The 15,421-nt window shown below is 51.1% G+C and overlaps 1 protein-coding gene across 1 annotated transcript in view; it reads right to left on the bottom strand.

Annotated features, from left to right (window-relative positions):
- Nucleotides 1-1,728: 1,728 nt before the first annotated feature.
- GAS7 (growth arrest-specific 7) overlaps nt 1,729-15,421 on the bottom strand; it is a 208,531-nt gene continuing 194,838 nt past the window's right edge. Inside the window, exons 10-13 of the mRNA XM_010843192.1 lie at nt 14,181-14,325; nt 10,549-10,628; nt 8,884-8,982; nt 1,729-8,254 (exon numbers count right to left, since the gene is read on the bottom strand). Of these exons, the coding sequence (XP_010841494.1) occupies nt 8,141-8,254; nt 8,884-8,982; nt 10,549-10,628; nt 14,181-14,325 (438 nt within the window). The 3' untranslated portion in view covers nt 1,729-8,140. The remainder of the gene's footprint in view (nt 8,255-8,883; nt 8,983-10,548; nt 10,629-14,180; nt 14,326-15,421) is intronic.

Genomic DNA, 15,421 nt, shown 5'->3' with positions numbered 1-15,421 from the left:
GTTGTTGGAGATGATGTATTGTGAGGGGATTTGTTAAGTCTAAGCTGGGGCCATAAACTGTCCCCGAGCCCCAAAGACCACTTGGGGAGAAGCCCTCGTCTCTGGCCAGTGCATCTGTTTGTGTCTCCCCCTCCCAGCCTGGCCCTGACTGAAAGACACACACTCTTCCCAGAGGCTGGCCCTGTCCTCTCCCTAAGCTGGGAGCCCCGTAGCCCCGGTCCCCCTCCTCCACCTTCCCTTGCTGTGAGCAGAAGGACAAGAGAACCCTTTGACCCTGGTCTGGAAGCAGAGGGGAAAGAGGGCTCAGAGAGGGTGAGTGGGAGGCAGAGAATGGGAGGAACGCCTCTCCCATGGCTGTCTCCATCATGGTAAATAGCAGTCTGTCCTTTTGGTTGCCTGGACCAAAATCCTTGGAGTCATCTCCTGTGCCCCTCTTTCTGTCACACCCCACTTTCGAGCCACTCCAAACTGGCTTGAAACCACGTTGGTTCCACTTTCAAAGCACTTCCAGAATCTGACCGTTCTCCCCACCTCCTCGTGGCCACCCCTGCAGGCACCGTCCCCTGTCCCTGCATTCTGGCTGCCCTGCTCCCCTTTTCCTACAGTGAGCTCTCCAGCAAGGAAATCAGGCTGTGCGCTCTCAGCTTGGATGGACCCCAGAGCAAAATCACAGGCTTTCCAAAGCCTGCAAAGCTCTGCAGAAGCTGCCTCCTCCCCGTCACTGTGTCAGCTCCAGCCAACTGGCCTTAATGAGGTGCCTCCAGCCTTTAACAGGGCCACCTCCTCTGCCTGGAATGTTCTCCCTTCCAGCTACCTGCTGGGCTCCCTCCCAGGTGTCCTTGACTTTGGTCAAATGCCACCTTCTCAATGAGGCCGCTCCAATCACCCTATTTCATGTTGCCACTTACCCACCACCACCCCTGAAACCCTCCCCCTGCCCTTTTGTCGTAACACCTATCATTTTCTACATACTCTATAAACCATTTTGTTAGCCTGTCTCTTTCTGCTGGAAAATAAGTTCCAAGGTCAAGATTCTTGATCTGTTCCCATCACCAATGTGTTCCCAGTACTGAGAGCAGTATTTTGCATTCTGTGCGTGCGTGCTAAGTCATTTCAGCCGTGTCTGACTCTTTGTGACCCTACGGACTGTAGCCCACCAGGCTCCTCTGTCCATGGGATTCTCCAGGCAAGAATACTGGAGTGGATTGCCATGCTGTTCTCCAGGGGAGCTTCCCGACCCAGGGATCAAACTCCTGTCTCATATTAAGTTTCCTGCATTTCGCAGGTGAGTTCTTTACCACTAGCACCACCTGGAAAGACTCTGGCATACAGTGGTGTTCACTAATTATTGCATGGATGGGTGGATGGGATGGATGGGTGGAGAAAGGAAATAATAGCCAGGAGCCCCTTGTGTTCATAGGGACAGAAGGCTCCAGGGAAGGGGACTGGGGCCAAGGGTTTGGTCTGGCAGCATGATACCCATTGGGGTGGGGGAGGCTCAATGCCCACATGCTCGTTGTCCCTCTGCTAAGTCATTGGGGGTAAAATGATCACCCAGCTCGGGAAGGACACTGAGCCCATTTGTGCAAAGAAGAGTGTGGGAGCCCTCCAGGAAAGAGGGTCGCCCAGTGGGACGACATGGTGTCTCTGGACAGTTTATTTTACACAGGACGAAATCTAAGCATCTCAAGTGTACACACAGAGCCAAAGGGGGAAAAAATGAGAGCATTTAACTTCCTGAAAATGCTTTATAATAATGCAGAACAATTATATAGAGCAAACGCCTTCAAAATTTAAACATTTAATTTTTCAGCATTAATACACACGAATGCTATTACGGGGGTGGGGTTGGAAGGGCGGATTATAGCCTCTGTAGGGATCAGAGTTTCAACAGTGTTACTTATAAATTATAGTACATCAACTTTATTTACCGATCTAGGCAGCCAGGGGATGGAAGGATATACAACATGAAATAAACACATTCATACCGGGATGAGGAATGCTGGAGGAGACACAGCTTTTTAACATTAAAAATGTATAAAGTATTTAGCAAAAGTTACAGAAAACAGAGCAAACAAGCAAGTTTATTTTGTTAGAAAATCCCGTTTTCATGGGGTTTGCTGATGTGCTCCTGTCTGTGAAGGGGTTTGTTCCTGCCCCATCGTCCCCTTCCTAAGGGAAGGGCAGAGATACCGATTTGGGGCCCCATCCCCAAGGATGGCAGGTGTCCCTTTGAATGACTGTCCCTGGGTCCACACGGCTGCCTGGAGGCCCCTGTCCCAAGAGCTGGTCTCTTGCTGCATGCAATGCCAGTTGAAGAGCACTTCCACTCGACGGACAACAAACGCCCAGGTCCCGGGAGAGGATGGGACAATGACAGGTTACAGGACGAATGAGAGCAGAGCAGGGCCTGTCTGGTGCTCTTGCCCTGGCTCATTATGCTTCCCTTCCTCGTCACCACATCACACCGTCCCCATGAGTACCCATGTGCCTGACCCTCTGCCTCCCACCACTGAAAGCCCGTTAGGGATGCCCCATCACACATAAAGGGTCAAGTCCCCCGAACAGCACAGAGATCCAAAGGCATCACAGCCCCTCTCCCTCGGAGACACCTTCCAACAAGGTCCCCCAGTAGCCATGCCCCAGCATCTAGAAGGTTCAGGGGAAACAGAACATTGGTTTTTGTCACCTTAGTCTCACCAAGCCAGGAAAGAGGGGTTGGGTCCCCCACCTTCACAAAGGGCCCGATAGAAATTACTCCAGTGGGGGTGGGGTGGAGTGGGGAAGATGTTGAGAGCCCCCAGGCCCCCCTCCCCCAGAAAAAAGAGGCATCCTGGCAGCGGGGGATCCTGTGTTGTGGGCTCCACAGCCCACACCGTCACCTGGCTGGACCCAAGGATGTCTTCTGTTGGCTGGGAGAGGTACCTGGTTGCTTTCTGGGGCTCAGCTTTCACTGAGCAGGGCACAATCAGGACGTAGCTGGAGGCGTCCTTACTTTGGGGATCTTGGCCAGAGCTGACCAGCATCAGCAGTTGGGTGTGGTTTTCTCTCTGCCACCACCCAGGAGGGTGCAGGCATAGATCAGGTAAGCAAGGCTAGGGCGCTGACAAGGACCTTAAGGCAGGGGGCTCTGACACCATGCCTGTTTTTGCTCCTTGGAAGTGACCCTCGGGATATGGTGTCAAACATCAGTGGATGAAAGGTAATGGCTTCTGCTTTCTTTAGGAGTCCGAGGAGGAGGAACTACCTCATTCTCAACAGCTCATGAAACTCTAAGTTTTTGTGTCTAAAAATCTCTTTTTAGATTTCTCAGCACCCGGGGCCCCCTCTCAGGAAGGTGTGAGGTGACAGCATGCACAGCTGTGCCGAGCAGACCCAGATTAGGTATGACATGTGCATTGGGCACAAAACTGGAAATGAGAACGGAAGGAGACAGAATGCAGCAGCTGGAGGAGGCCTGGGAGAATGTTCTAGAATAAACACCTTCAGTTTGCAGGTGAAGGAAGATCCAGAGAAAGGTGGTGCTGAGCCCATGGCCAGCCCCCTGCTTTCTCACCCACACCCTCTCCACCCACCTCCCACACCCCTGAACTCTCACCAAATGGCAGGGACTGGGCGAGGTGAAGGGAGGGTCCCAAGGAGCAAGTGGATCTACCAGCTGAGATACCAGCTTCAGGGGGCAGCAGAGACCCTGTCCGCCATCCCCGCCTCCATCCCCAGCAGCTCTCTGCATTGTGAAAAACTTAAGTGTTAGATGCTCCCCAAACTAAAATGACTCAAAAAAAGCCAAGTGTAAGTCCCAAGAACCACTGGATGCAGCTGGCTGGAAGTAGCTGTGCAAACAAGCTCAAGACTCCAGGTCAGGAGCTTCCAGGAAGACAACTTGTGTTTTTAAGAGCAAGGAAGCAGTGGGGTACACCCATTCAATGGACGGCTACTGGGCATTGCAGGGAACAAGCTAGTGACATCCTACGACAAGGTGACTCGGAGGCATCAACCTGAGCGAGGAGGCTAGACTCAAAGGCTTCTGCCTATTTGTATGACACACTACAGAAGGCAGATCTGCAGGGTCAGAAAATCCATCAGTGGTTGCCAGGTGCTGGGGCTGGGAAGAGTTGATGGACATCAAAGGAGCATGAGGGGATGTTTTTGGAGTGATGGAAATATTATGTTGATCTCAGCAGTGGTTACTAGACCGTGTCAAAGTGTTAGTTGCTCAGTCGTGTCCAACTCTTTGTGACCCCATGGACCCCATGTGTCCGCCAGGGTCCTCTGTCCATGGGATTCTCCAGGCAAGAATACTGGAGTGGGTAGCCATTCCCTTCTCCAGGGGACCTTCCTGATCCAGGGATTGAACCCGGGTCTCCTGCATTCCTGGCAGATTCTTTACCATCTGAGCTACCAGGGAAGCCCCATAAGACTGTGTAAGTTTGTCAAAATTCATTGAACTGTATCCTTCAAAAGGGTGAATTTTCTTGTACGCTCATGAACCCCCAATTTCGAATGTCAAATATCTCAATAAACTTGGAAAAAAAGGCAGTGGGACCTGTGGGGACAGGAAGGTTTATGGAAATAACGGTATGCTGGCTAAGGAAGTGTGCTTCTGATCTGTGCCCCACTTAACACTGGTCCAGGAACTTTCCCTATCTACATAATCACCAGTAGGTCTGCAGAATCCTGTATAAATTCTCCTTGTCAAGGCCATTCACCATTGGAAGTAAAATCACTTAAACAAGCCGAGGTCTTTGATGTCCTCGGAATCTTATGGCTTGCATTTCCAAGAAGGGACTTTGGCTCTGCCAAGACTTCTTTGCTTCCATCTCCTAATCTAGTAATTGATTGGTTTCCACAAAGGGAATACAAACCCCTGGTTCCTGAGTATACACAGGGTTTTTCTATTTGCTTCAGTTGTTAATCAGCCTCAGTGAGGGAAGAAGTGTTTCCCCCTCAAAGAAATCCAACCCACCCTTCCCTGCTCCCCAGCTGACACAGGTGTTGGGTAGATTAAAAGGAGACCCAAGGTGCTCCCATGGGAAGAACCTCAGGTCATCCATCCCTGTGGGTCAGCTGGCCAGTGCTTTCCAACGCTGATCAGAAGCAATAGAAAAAAAAAAAAAAAGAGAGAGGGACAAGCAGCTTATCCTGGAGGTTGTCTTGGTAACTGTCTTAGATTCTATTCTAAAAATCAGGCTTTCACAGATGAAACAAAGTGCATCCGTGTCTCCTAGGTAGAAGGGGCTCACCTGTTCTCAGAAATGGAACAGTGGATGTGCTCACGAATAACCTGGAGTCATTCACCCTGAAAAAAGCCAAGCATATCCTCTTATAACCTAAATACCCAAACCCAAACCAAACCAACCACGAGGACAGAGCACCACTCTGAAGATGACTCTCAGACATGACTTCCTCCCAACCACAGGGACAGAGGCCTGTACTCTCAACTCCAGCCCTGCTCGTGATTCGCTATTCAGTTCACAGCTCTCACTGGCTGGCCTTGGGCTTCATGCTTCCTCTGTGTAAAGCAAGAATTATTTAAAACAAACAAATCTCTCAAATTTGAGCTGGATGTGAGCTGTGAGGGTCTAGTGACCCCATGATTGTACTCTTGGTACTCTCTGGTTCTTCCGTCCTTGGGTAAATGCCACACGGCTTATTACAGGCTAGCAGTAGGTTAAACGTGGAAGAGGTGCAAGGCTCTCATTTCCCAGAAAGGTCTGAAAACATGCGCTTGTCCCCATGGAGAACAGAAGGGCTGGGGGATGGGGCGGAGTTCCTGGCTGGTATGCAGCTATGGCTGCAGTACTGTATAATACCTGGCTTGCCCCAAGTGTCTGCTGATTAGATGAATGAATGAGAATCAGTGAATGAATGAAGAGCTATCAGTACAACAGAGGGTATCTCTGCAAACCTAGACTCTGCAGAGAGTATCTGTAGGTGAATGCCAAGGTTACTCATCTGCAAGACCCTTGGGGAAAAGACGAGTCTACGCAAAAGAACAGATCATTGGTTTCCCTGATGACAGATAGGGCTATATCTTGTTCCTAGATCTTTGCATACTGCCCAGGCTTAGCTAAATGCTTGATGAATGAATAAAGGAGGGAAGAAAAAAGGAAAAGAAGTATATGGGGGTGCCTAACGAGACTGAGGGAAAAGGGGGAAAGCATGACTTCAGAAAATAGACTGGCCTACATGAGGCCAACTCAGGCTACCCTGAAAGAGGCGAGAGCCCCAGGGAATAACAGAAGACTCGGGAATCCTCAGATGGGGATGAGAAAACAAAATCAATGAGCCACATCACACATGAACGTATCTATGTTAACAAGGCTATTGGCTTTGAATGTTGGAAATTAGTTGAATCCACAAATTAGTTGACTAAGCCACAAAGCAGTTACTACTAGCACCAATCTTTTTTTTTTTTTTAATCAAGAAACCAAGAAATGATAGCCCCAAATGGGCAGCTGGTGTCACAACCCAACCCCAGACGAGAAGGAGTGGTTCTCCACACCAGACACAGATCTGTCCTGGCGGCCTGCATGTTAGTGAAGGCCTTCACACTGACCTTTCTGGTTGGGATGTTTTGAGAAGAAAAGTGGCAAAGCTTGGTTTGCTTTAGGATATTCAGCATCTTTCTACTATCACTACGAGGGCGCCATACTGACTCAGAGAAAGGGGTACCAAGAGATACAAGAAAAACGAGTCATCAGTTACCAGCCTGGACGATGGAGAGAGAAAGACCAGTGAGTTATCCTCTTAGATGGCTGCCCTTATGAGACATGAGTCCTGTGAACCCAAAGTAATCAATGGGAAAAGTGAAGAAACACGGGTTCTTAGGGTGTGGGCTCCAGGCTAGAATGTGCCCCTTGCAAGCTGTCTGACCTCCTCCAGCCCTATTCTGCTTCCAGTCCCCTCAAGCCAATTCTCAAGATTTAGTATGTAAGCGAGAAAGTGATGAGTGAGGACCCGGTGGCTTCCCAGGTCAGCTCAGACCAGGCTTTCCAGGGAAAAAGGAGATGGCAAAAGGGCAAGGGGGCACCAGCCCCAAGCAGGGGCTGCATGTGGGGCTTGGGAACGTGCAGAAGGGGCTGAGAGGCCAAGGTACCCGACTGCCTGGATGGTGACATGTACTGTGGCCACGACAGTCTGCAATGCCTGCGTGGTGCCCGCCAATGAGAGCCACACACGGAACGGCAGTCCCAACTCCACCGTGCACAGGCAGACAGAACCACCTGCGAGGTGACAGAGACTTGTCCCAACCCCTCCCTGACGTGAGACTGACTCAGCTCCCTGGGATGGGCGAGGGTGGAGGAGGGGGCTTCCCTGAGGAAGCGGCTGCAGGTTGGGTGGACTGGGATGTCTGGAAAGAGCACGTGACATGGATGCCTGATCTAACAGGCACATGATTCACTGCTCCAACTTGGGGTGAATTTGCTGAATGAGGTAGTTTCATCCTGACCTCTCCAGGCAGTGTCAGTCTGGGAAAACTGGAGCCAGACCTTCTTCCCAAGACTCCCATTGGTGAAAACTAGCAGAGAAGAGCCAGGATGTAGGCCCTCAGAATATTCAAGGCCCTCAGAATATTCAAGGGGGGAAAAAAAAATCGAGAGAGAGGGCTGCTGCAAAGGATTCTGGGTGCGGGCTGCTGTGCTGAATGGTGGCCTTCTCTCCATGACTCTGATCCTGACATTTGGCTTGGAGACGGAGACCTCCCTCCCCTGCCCCTCCAAAGGCCTGGAGACAAGGAGGTCAGTTGGAAGAAGGGCCGTTGGGCTTCCAGGGGCATGAGCATGGGACACAACTGCTCTGGGTGGGGAGGGGACCCCTCTGGTACTCAACAGGGACCACAAAGTTCCAGTCTCGGTTTATCCTTGGAGTGGCAAGCACAGCACGGGACTCAGGGGGCTTCAGCCTCAGAGACAAGGGCAGGGCTGTGGATCCATCTTCTCGGCCTGGGAACACCGGGGAGCTCCCTGTGGGGCCATCTGGGCCGCCCTTCTGGCATCACTGTCCCCTCTCCTCGGTGGACCAGGAGAGCAGGGGGAGGGCAGTGCCACTCCCGACAGCAGGCCCCCCCGGCGGGAGCGCCACCTCCTCTCCGTGGGACCCCCAACCCCTCCTCGGTAGGACCCCCCGGGCCGTGCGTCTATATCTCCATGTCCACGGGGCGGATGTTGCCCGTCTTGTGCTCTCTGACCCACAGCTCCCTGTCTTTGGCTGGGTCCACTTTTCGAAGCAGTTGGTCCACAGGCTCGACTGTCTGCAAGGGATGGAGAAAGAGGACACAGTTGGAGGCAGAGGTGGAGTCAGGGGCGTATCCTCTGAGCTACGCCACTCACACCCTTGCACCCGACACAGCAGCTCCTCTAGAGCATTGTGGGGTCCCAGGGAGGCCTGTGTGAGGGACAGACCTGGGGGCTGGGAGAACCAGGGGTGGGGAGGTGCAGAGCTCTGGCCTCTGCTCTTCTTCCCCTCATACACATGACCCTCCAGACCACAGGGTGGGTGAAAGGGCAGGTGGGCTCAAGAGTCTGTGACCCGTTCCTCTTTTCACGTGTCCCCCCGTTTACCACCTGCAAACAGGTTTATTGAACTTTAGCTTGAGAGGTTTTGAATAGCTCCAGCATTGTAAGAAATCCAACAGAGGAGGCGAGGTCACCTCCAGCTATTTTAACCATCATAACACATCTATGGGGTGCGCTTGGGATGGAGTCACGTGGTTGCCCAGGGTAACTGACACGTCCATCCCAAGAGGTCCCTGCCCACCCTCAGGACAGATTCCTCCATAGCAGCTATGTAACCTGCCACCATGGCACAAAGGCCATGGCTCCCCCTGGCCCAGCATCCCCCAGGGGCCCCACTGGTCTCGACCTAGGTCGGAGAACTCACGCTTTGGTTGAACATGTCCGTCTCGTGCCGCAGCTGCGTGTACTGGCAAAGGTGCTGCCGTATCATCTCCACCCTCTCCACCTCCAGCCGCTCCAGCTCCTGGCGAGGAGGAAACCCACAGAGACCTCTGGGGGGTGTCCCTTCAACCTGGGGACCTTCCCCCTACGCGGGTCCTTGACCATTCTAGAGGCAAAACACAGATGCTGCCCGACTCCCTGGGGTCTGGCGAGGCACCCACCCCATATCTGGGGGCGAAGGTATAGCCAAGGACGCAGTAGCTGCTGTTTCCTGAATCTCCTTCTGCCAGGCATGGTGGGTACTATGAGCTTTCCATGCATCGCCTAATTGTCCTCATCATAATGTTAAGAGATACAGGTTCTGTTCTTACCTTTTCCAAACAAGGGAATGAACACCTCGAGAGGTTACATCGCTTGCCCAAAGTGACAAGGAATTATGGGAGCAGTGGGATTTGCACTTTTGTGCATTTCTTTTTTTTTCTTTTGGCTGCACAGGATCTTAGTTGCGGCATGTGGGATGTAGTTCCCTGACCAGGGACTGACCCCAGGCCACCTACACTGGGAGTGTGGAGTCCTAGCCACTGGACCACCAGGGAAGCCCCCTGTTGTGCCCTTAATCAAACTTCTGCACCGCTGCAGCCCCAGGCCCTGACAGGGCTGAGAAACGAAACACGTGCAGGAGCTTCTGCCCTTCAGACTCTCGGGGCTTTGTCCCTGGGCCTCTGCTGAGTGGCCTCGTCTCTGTCCACCCTGAGTGCTGAGGGACAGGCCGGGGAGGCAGGAGGGCCAGGAGCGGGGTGGCCAAGGCCCCAGGGAAGAGCAGAAATTTGCTTTGACTCCTAAATGGCCCTGCTTCTTTGGAATTTAGGGGATCCGGCCACTATTCTGTGTCCAACTAGGTCACTGCCCAGGTGATTAGCCGGGAGTCGGGGGAGTAAGCAGGAAGCTTAATTAGGAGATTAACCAGGAGGAAATCTAGGCCACTGTCCCCGGGGGAGGCCTCTAATCTGCTCTGGTGGGCTGGTGCCTGCAGAAGGCAGAGGGTAGTCCCGTGCTGGATGGGCAGATGGACAGGGGTGGCTTGGGGCAGAGGGATGGTGTGATAAGCACTTGGCAGGACACCTCCTTTCTCACCTGGCCCAGTGGCCCAAGTGCCAACCCATCTCACCATCTACGCAGCGGGTGCTGACTTCACAGAAATACTCAGGAGAGCAAAGAAGTGGTCCGATGCCTGTTCCCCCACCCCTGGTCAGAGGCCTCCCCCACTGCCCCAACCTCACCCATCCACACGTCTCGCAAGGCTCTGTGATTGTAGACCCTTAATTCTTCTGGGGGAAGGAAGGCCCACATTTCCTACAACTTGGCTATTTTTCCTAAATGGACCACTCTCTGCTCGGTTGACCCTGACCCCTTAGGACGATACGGCAAGAGCCCATAGCTGCCTGTGTTCACACAGTAGGAAGTGCCAGAGCAAGGGTATGAATCCACATGGCTTGGCCTGGAGATAAGCTCTCAGTTTCAACATTAGAGAAGATCTAATGACCATCTCTCACCTCCACCCATCGACCTCACGTCCACCAGCATCCACCCATAGCTTCCTGAGCGCCCACCCCTGCGGGGACATGCTTCTGCATCTCCAGTCACTCACCAATGTGGTGGTCACCATCTCTTCAAACCACTTGGACTGGGCCTGGTTGTAGAGGTCCACACAGCGCATGAGGTCATCTCCTGCAAAGGGCCAAGGCCACTGTCACTCACCAGGGCTGCCCTCTGCCACCTGTACCCCACGGCTGAGGTGATGGAGGCAAAGAAGGGGCAACCCAGCATTATCAAAGACTGGCTTCAGAGCGTGCACCTGAACTTGACTCCAGATGCCAAAAACTCAGGAAGGCGGTATGTACGGTGTGGGTCGGGGTACTCCGGGGACCCCTCAAGTCTATCATAAGCCCCAGAAATGCTTCCTCCTCTAGAGATGGCAGTTTGATTTCACATTGGCAAGTCCTGCTTGGTTGAACATGTGTCTCAAGCAACTCGGTACTAGTTACAGAAGGGAAGTTTGCACATCACGTCCGTCCACTGGTGTGTCTGTGTGTCTCTGTGATTGTGTGTCTGTGTGTGTGTACAGGCAGCAAGCTGTCATTCTGAAACACAAAAGAACGTGTCTGATGCTTTATGGCTCATTCATGTACAATAATGGTATAAAAACAGGCACCAGAGTTTACCACACCAATGCCAGGATACTGGCTACCTTGGGAAACAGAGAAAGGGTCCGGGGGAAGGGATGGGCTCTTTCGATAGCATTTCTTAAGAGAGACATCTGAAACAAACTATTCTATCTTGATGGCCAGTGTGTTCTTTTATGTAATTGTATATGTTTCAGACAGTTTATAGTTAGAAAGAAAGCAACCTGAAAGCGTTACTAAGGTCCTGGTACCCTAGACTCTTGCTACAAAGAACACAATTCCTGAACCAGAAGCACTGGTACACCCTGGATATTTGCTCCAAATGTGATCTCATGATGTTCCCCAGACAGGGTGAATCAGAAACGATTTGCACAAGTTCCTTGGGTGATCCATGTGTACATCACAGTTGGAGGAGCACAGGTCGGTCTGCATAGAGCTTCCTGATTATCACAGGGTTCCAGAGAAAGGAAGACACCAGGGACTTCGCTCACGATGGGAAAACTCATGAGTGAACCCAACGATAATGGGTTAACCCTTCACAGGGATCCCTAGAATGGCGTCACTTGCTCACGTGTATTCAGATATGAAAGCGAAGGGAAGTGGGGGAGAGTTATGCCCAGTGCCTGGCTCAGGGTCTCCTCCCCAGTGAGCCACACCATTATCTGGGAGCTAAGCCTTGAGTAACAGAACCCACATTAAGGGCTTGGTTCATTTTGCTCTTGGTCCAAGGCCAATGTCTGGGCCCTTGATCCCAAGAAGGACTGAACTGGAGGGAAGAAAGTGGATATTTCACTGCAGTCACAGTCCCACCAAAAGCCTGGGCCTGACTGTGGGTAAGGTCACCCTTATAAACACAATATGAAATTCCCAAAGCTTTATTTGTTGATCCTGATGTTGAGAACATGCTTCACGAACCTCTGCAACATCAGGAAATAAAGTAGATGAAGGCAGGTGTGTCTCTTCCCTATGTAGTCCAAGGGTTTGAAATCAGACCCTTCTGAACAGTACGGGTTAAGGACACGGATTCTGGAACCGGATTACTGGGGTGTCATATAGCTCTACTGTTTACTAGCTGTGCAGCCTTGGACCAAGTTGATTCACCTGCCTGTGCCTCAGTTTCCTCATCTGTAAAATGGGGATAATAACAGTACTTTCAGAGAGCCACAGTGAAGATTAGACAAACCAAGAAAAAAAAATGAAAAAGAAATACAAAGAACAAAATAAAAAAATAAACCACTTATGAAAAATATTTGCAATTCAAATGACAAAATGTTGATTTTCCTAACATAATCCCTGTCAATCAATCAATGAGAACAAGACCCGCCATCTGACAAGAAAATGGGAAGATAATATGAGTGAATCATTTTAAAAGTCACAGATGATTTAAAAGTCTATTTTTAAAATGCTCAACTCTACTAAAAAAGCAGTGTAAATTAAATTAGAAACAAAATACTGTTTTTCACTAGATAGCTAGGATATCAAAATGAGACAGGATACAGTGTTGACAAGAGTTTAGGGAACAGGCATTCATAGAGAGTAGGCACACCCATCTGCAAAGCAACTTGGAAACATCCATCAGAATGAATACAAGCCTCTGACCCAGTTACACCCCCCCACATCCTGGCGACATGCAGACACCCCCCCCTCCCCCGCCCACAGAGAGGCATTTATAGTAACAGCATCGCTGGCATTGACAAACACTCTGAAACCATCTGAGAGTCCTACAAAAGTCCATTAGGGGAATGATGAAATACATCTGGATACAATCATATACTTGCACGTTATTCAACTGTTTAAGAAATCTGATGTACATAAATGGATGGGTAAATAAATTGACGATGAAACAGACCTATCTCTAAGATACATCTATTAAAATGTAAGTTCAGAACAATATAATATGATATGTATATACATTTAAAAACATTTAAAAAATTAGGGTGTGTCGACAGTGACTATATCTGGAGAATAAGATTTTATATTCTTATGTGTTGATTAAAATATTTTGTCAAGCAGCAATATTGTTTTTGTAACATAATTATTTAACAGTTTCTGTAGTTAAGCTAATTTAAATGTGCCTCTCCTCTCCTTGGGTTTTCTTTCCTACTCCCAACAGGTGTAGCATGGCTTCTGTTTCTACTACTGTGCTATTAAAGATTTTTATGTAAATGTTGCATTTATATTACATTATTCTGTTATGACATCTTTACATCATCTTATTTCCAAATGTCCCTAAGATGCTGTTTTTCATCCTTTAATGAACTAATTACACCAGGTTCAACAGAAGTTGGGGTGAAAAAGATTTAGAGACCAAACCATCCAATCCAAACCTTCTCTCACAGCACATATTCTAATCCCAGAAAGCAAAGTGCTTTACCTTTTTACCTTGTACACTGCGAAACTGGTTGTTAAGCTATATTGAAATTTTTTTTAAAAAACTTTCTTGCTGATTTTTCTCCCCCTTCCTTGTGCATTAGCTAATTTTTACCTCTAGGTGGAAGCAGAAGCTGACTCACAGGAATATTTTGGAGAGACTCTGAAATAGGGTTCTTTCTTTTCTTTTTTAAAAATATTTTCTTGGCTGCACTGCAAGGCATGAGGGTTCTTAGTTATCCAACCAGGTGTCAAACCTGCACCCCTTGCGCTGGAAGCGAGTAGTCTTAACCACTGAATTGCCAGAGAAGTCCCTGAAATACGATTATTTCTTTAAACAAAATGTCAGCCTCTATTCTGGGTCAGAAGTCCATCACTGGAGGAGAACCTTTGGAGAACTAGTACCCGGGGAGGTGGGGCAACTTGGCGGGTGGGTGGGGTTTGCACTTCAAGGAACTCCAGGCAGGGGCAAGACCCCTCAATTCCAGGTCCTGGAGGAGTCTGCCCACCACCTGACCAGAGACCCTGGGCTTGGGCCAGAAGCAGCCCTCTCTGGGTAGGGTGTGGGGAGACCCCTCCCTCGCCACTGCTTCCCGCTCCACAGCCTGCACCAGTCTCACCCTGTGGAACGCATGTTCCCAGCCACCCCATCTCCCAGCCTCTCCTGTCCATGCCTCTGGGACCAGGTGAGGACAGAGAGGGCAGCAGGCGACAGGGCAGCACTCACCCGCCTGCGTGGACTTCCTCCGGGCCTTCTTGATGTCCTCCTCTGTCTTGTTGCTCAGCTTGATCTCCAGCTGCTGGGTCTTCATCTCCAAGTCTCTCTGCCGCTCCGTGAGGGCTTTTCGGGCCTGGGGTCCAAGGACGTGGAGTTAATCACAGGCTCAGAGACAGCAAGGGCCCACTGGGCCTGGCCTCCTATTTTAGGTTGCTGTTCAGTCGCTAAGTTGTTTCTGACTCTTTGCAACCCCGTGGACTGCAGCACGCCACACTCCCCTATCCATCACTATCTCCTGGAGTCTGCTCATCATGTCCATTGAGTTGGTGATGCCATCCAACTATCTTGCCCTCTGCCACCCCCTTTTCCTCTTGCCTTTATTTAATCTTTGCCAGCATCAGAGTCTTTCCTAGGTAAGACTTTCTTTTCCCTGCTTTGGTAAATGAGGCTACAGGGGTTCCGTTAGGCTAAGTGGCCAGATCAGCATCACTCAGCCAGCTGGGGACCACACTGAGGCTGCAAAGCATCCTTTAATCCTTGGCCTAGAGCAAGCCCCCCAGAGCATGTTTTCACTGGAGCATGTACATGCACTGGGGACCCAGGCAGTTCTGAGACCACAGCTTCTCCAGGGAGGCAGGGACCACAGAGATCATCGACGTCACCTCCCAACAGTGCTCAGCAGCTGGTGACACCAGCCTCCCCCTTCTGGGGTGGAATGGGCCTGTCGGTGCTGGGCACTGGCAAGGTCTAGGGTGCCCGCAGAGGTAACACGGTCCTCTTCTCCCGCACCCCTCCCAAAGGCGCTGGGGTCAGCCCCGGGGGGAGACCTCTCTCTGCTCCATAACTGACCATCAGAGCTCCCAGCAAGGTCAGACCACCTTGGCCTCTGGGAGGGGGGTGGTCCAGTCAGGAGGGATTCTGCCAGGTGAGACCCAGACAAAGGGGCCCTGTGTGGACTGGCAGTACATCCAGGCTTCAGGACCCTCAAAATCAGGGTGTATCTTGTCTCACATTCTACAACCCCAAGGCAGGTGCAGCCTCTCCCACACTCACCGGGAATCTGAGCACCAGGGGAAGCACACACATAACCTTCGGCCAGGGTAGGGGGTTCTCACACTACCCCGCAACCCCAGATCCGGCTGCAGGGGGTACAAACGCCCCTGCCAGGGCACATGGAGCCCCTGCCGGCCCCCAGCCCCTGCTCCCTCCAGCAGGACCCCTCCCACTCCGCGACCTGGGCCCTCACCTTC

Source organism: Bison bison, unplaced genomic scaffold (assembly GCF_000754665.1).
Source record: "Bison bison bison isolate TAMUID 2011002044 unplaced genomic scaffold, Bison_UMD1.0 scf7180017864180, whole genome shotgun sequence".
In the NCBI taxonomy this organism is placed as follows: Eukaryota; Metazoa; Chordata; class Mammalia; order Artiodactyla; family Bovidae; genus Bison; species Bison bison.
The sequence above is the reverse complement of the archived record's forward strand: the minus strand, read 5'-3'. Positions and strand labels throughout refer to the sequence as shown.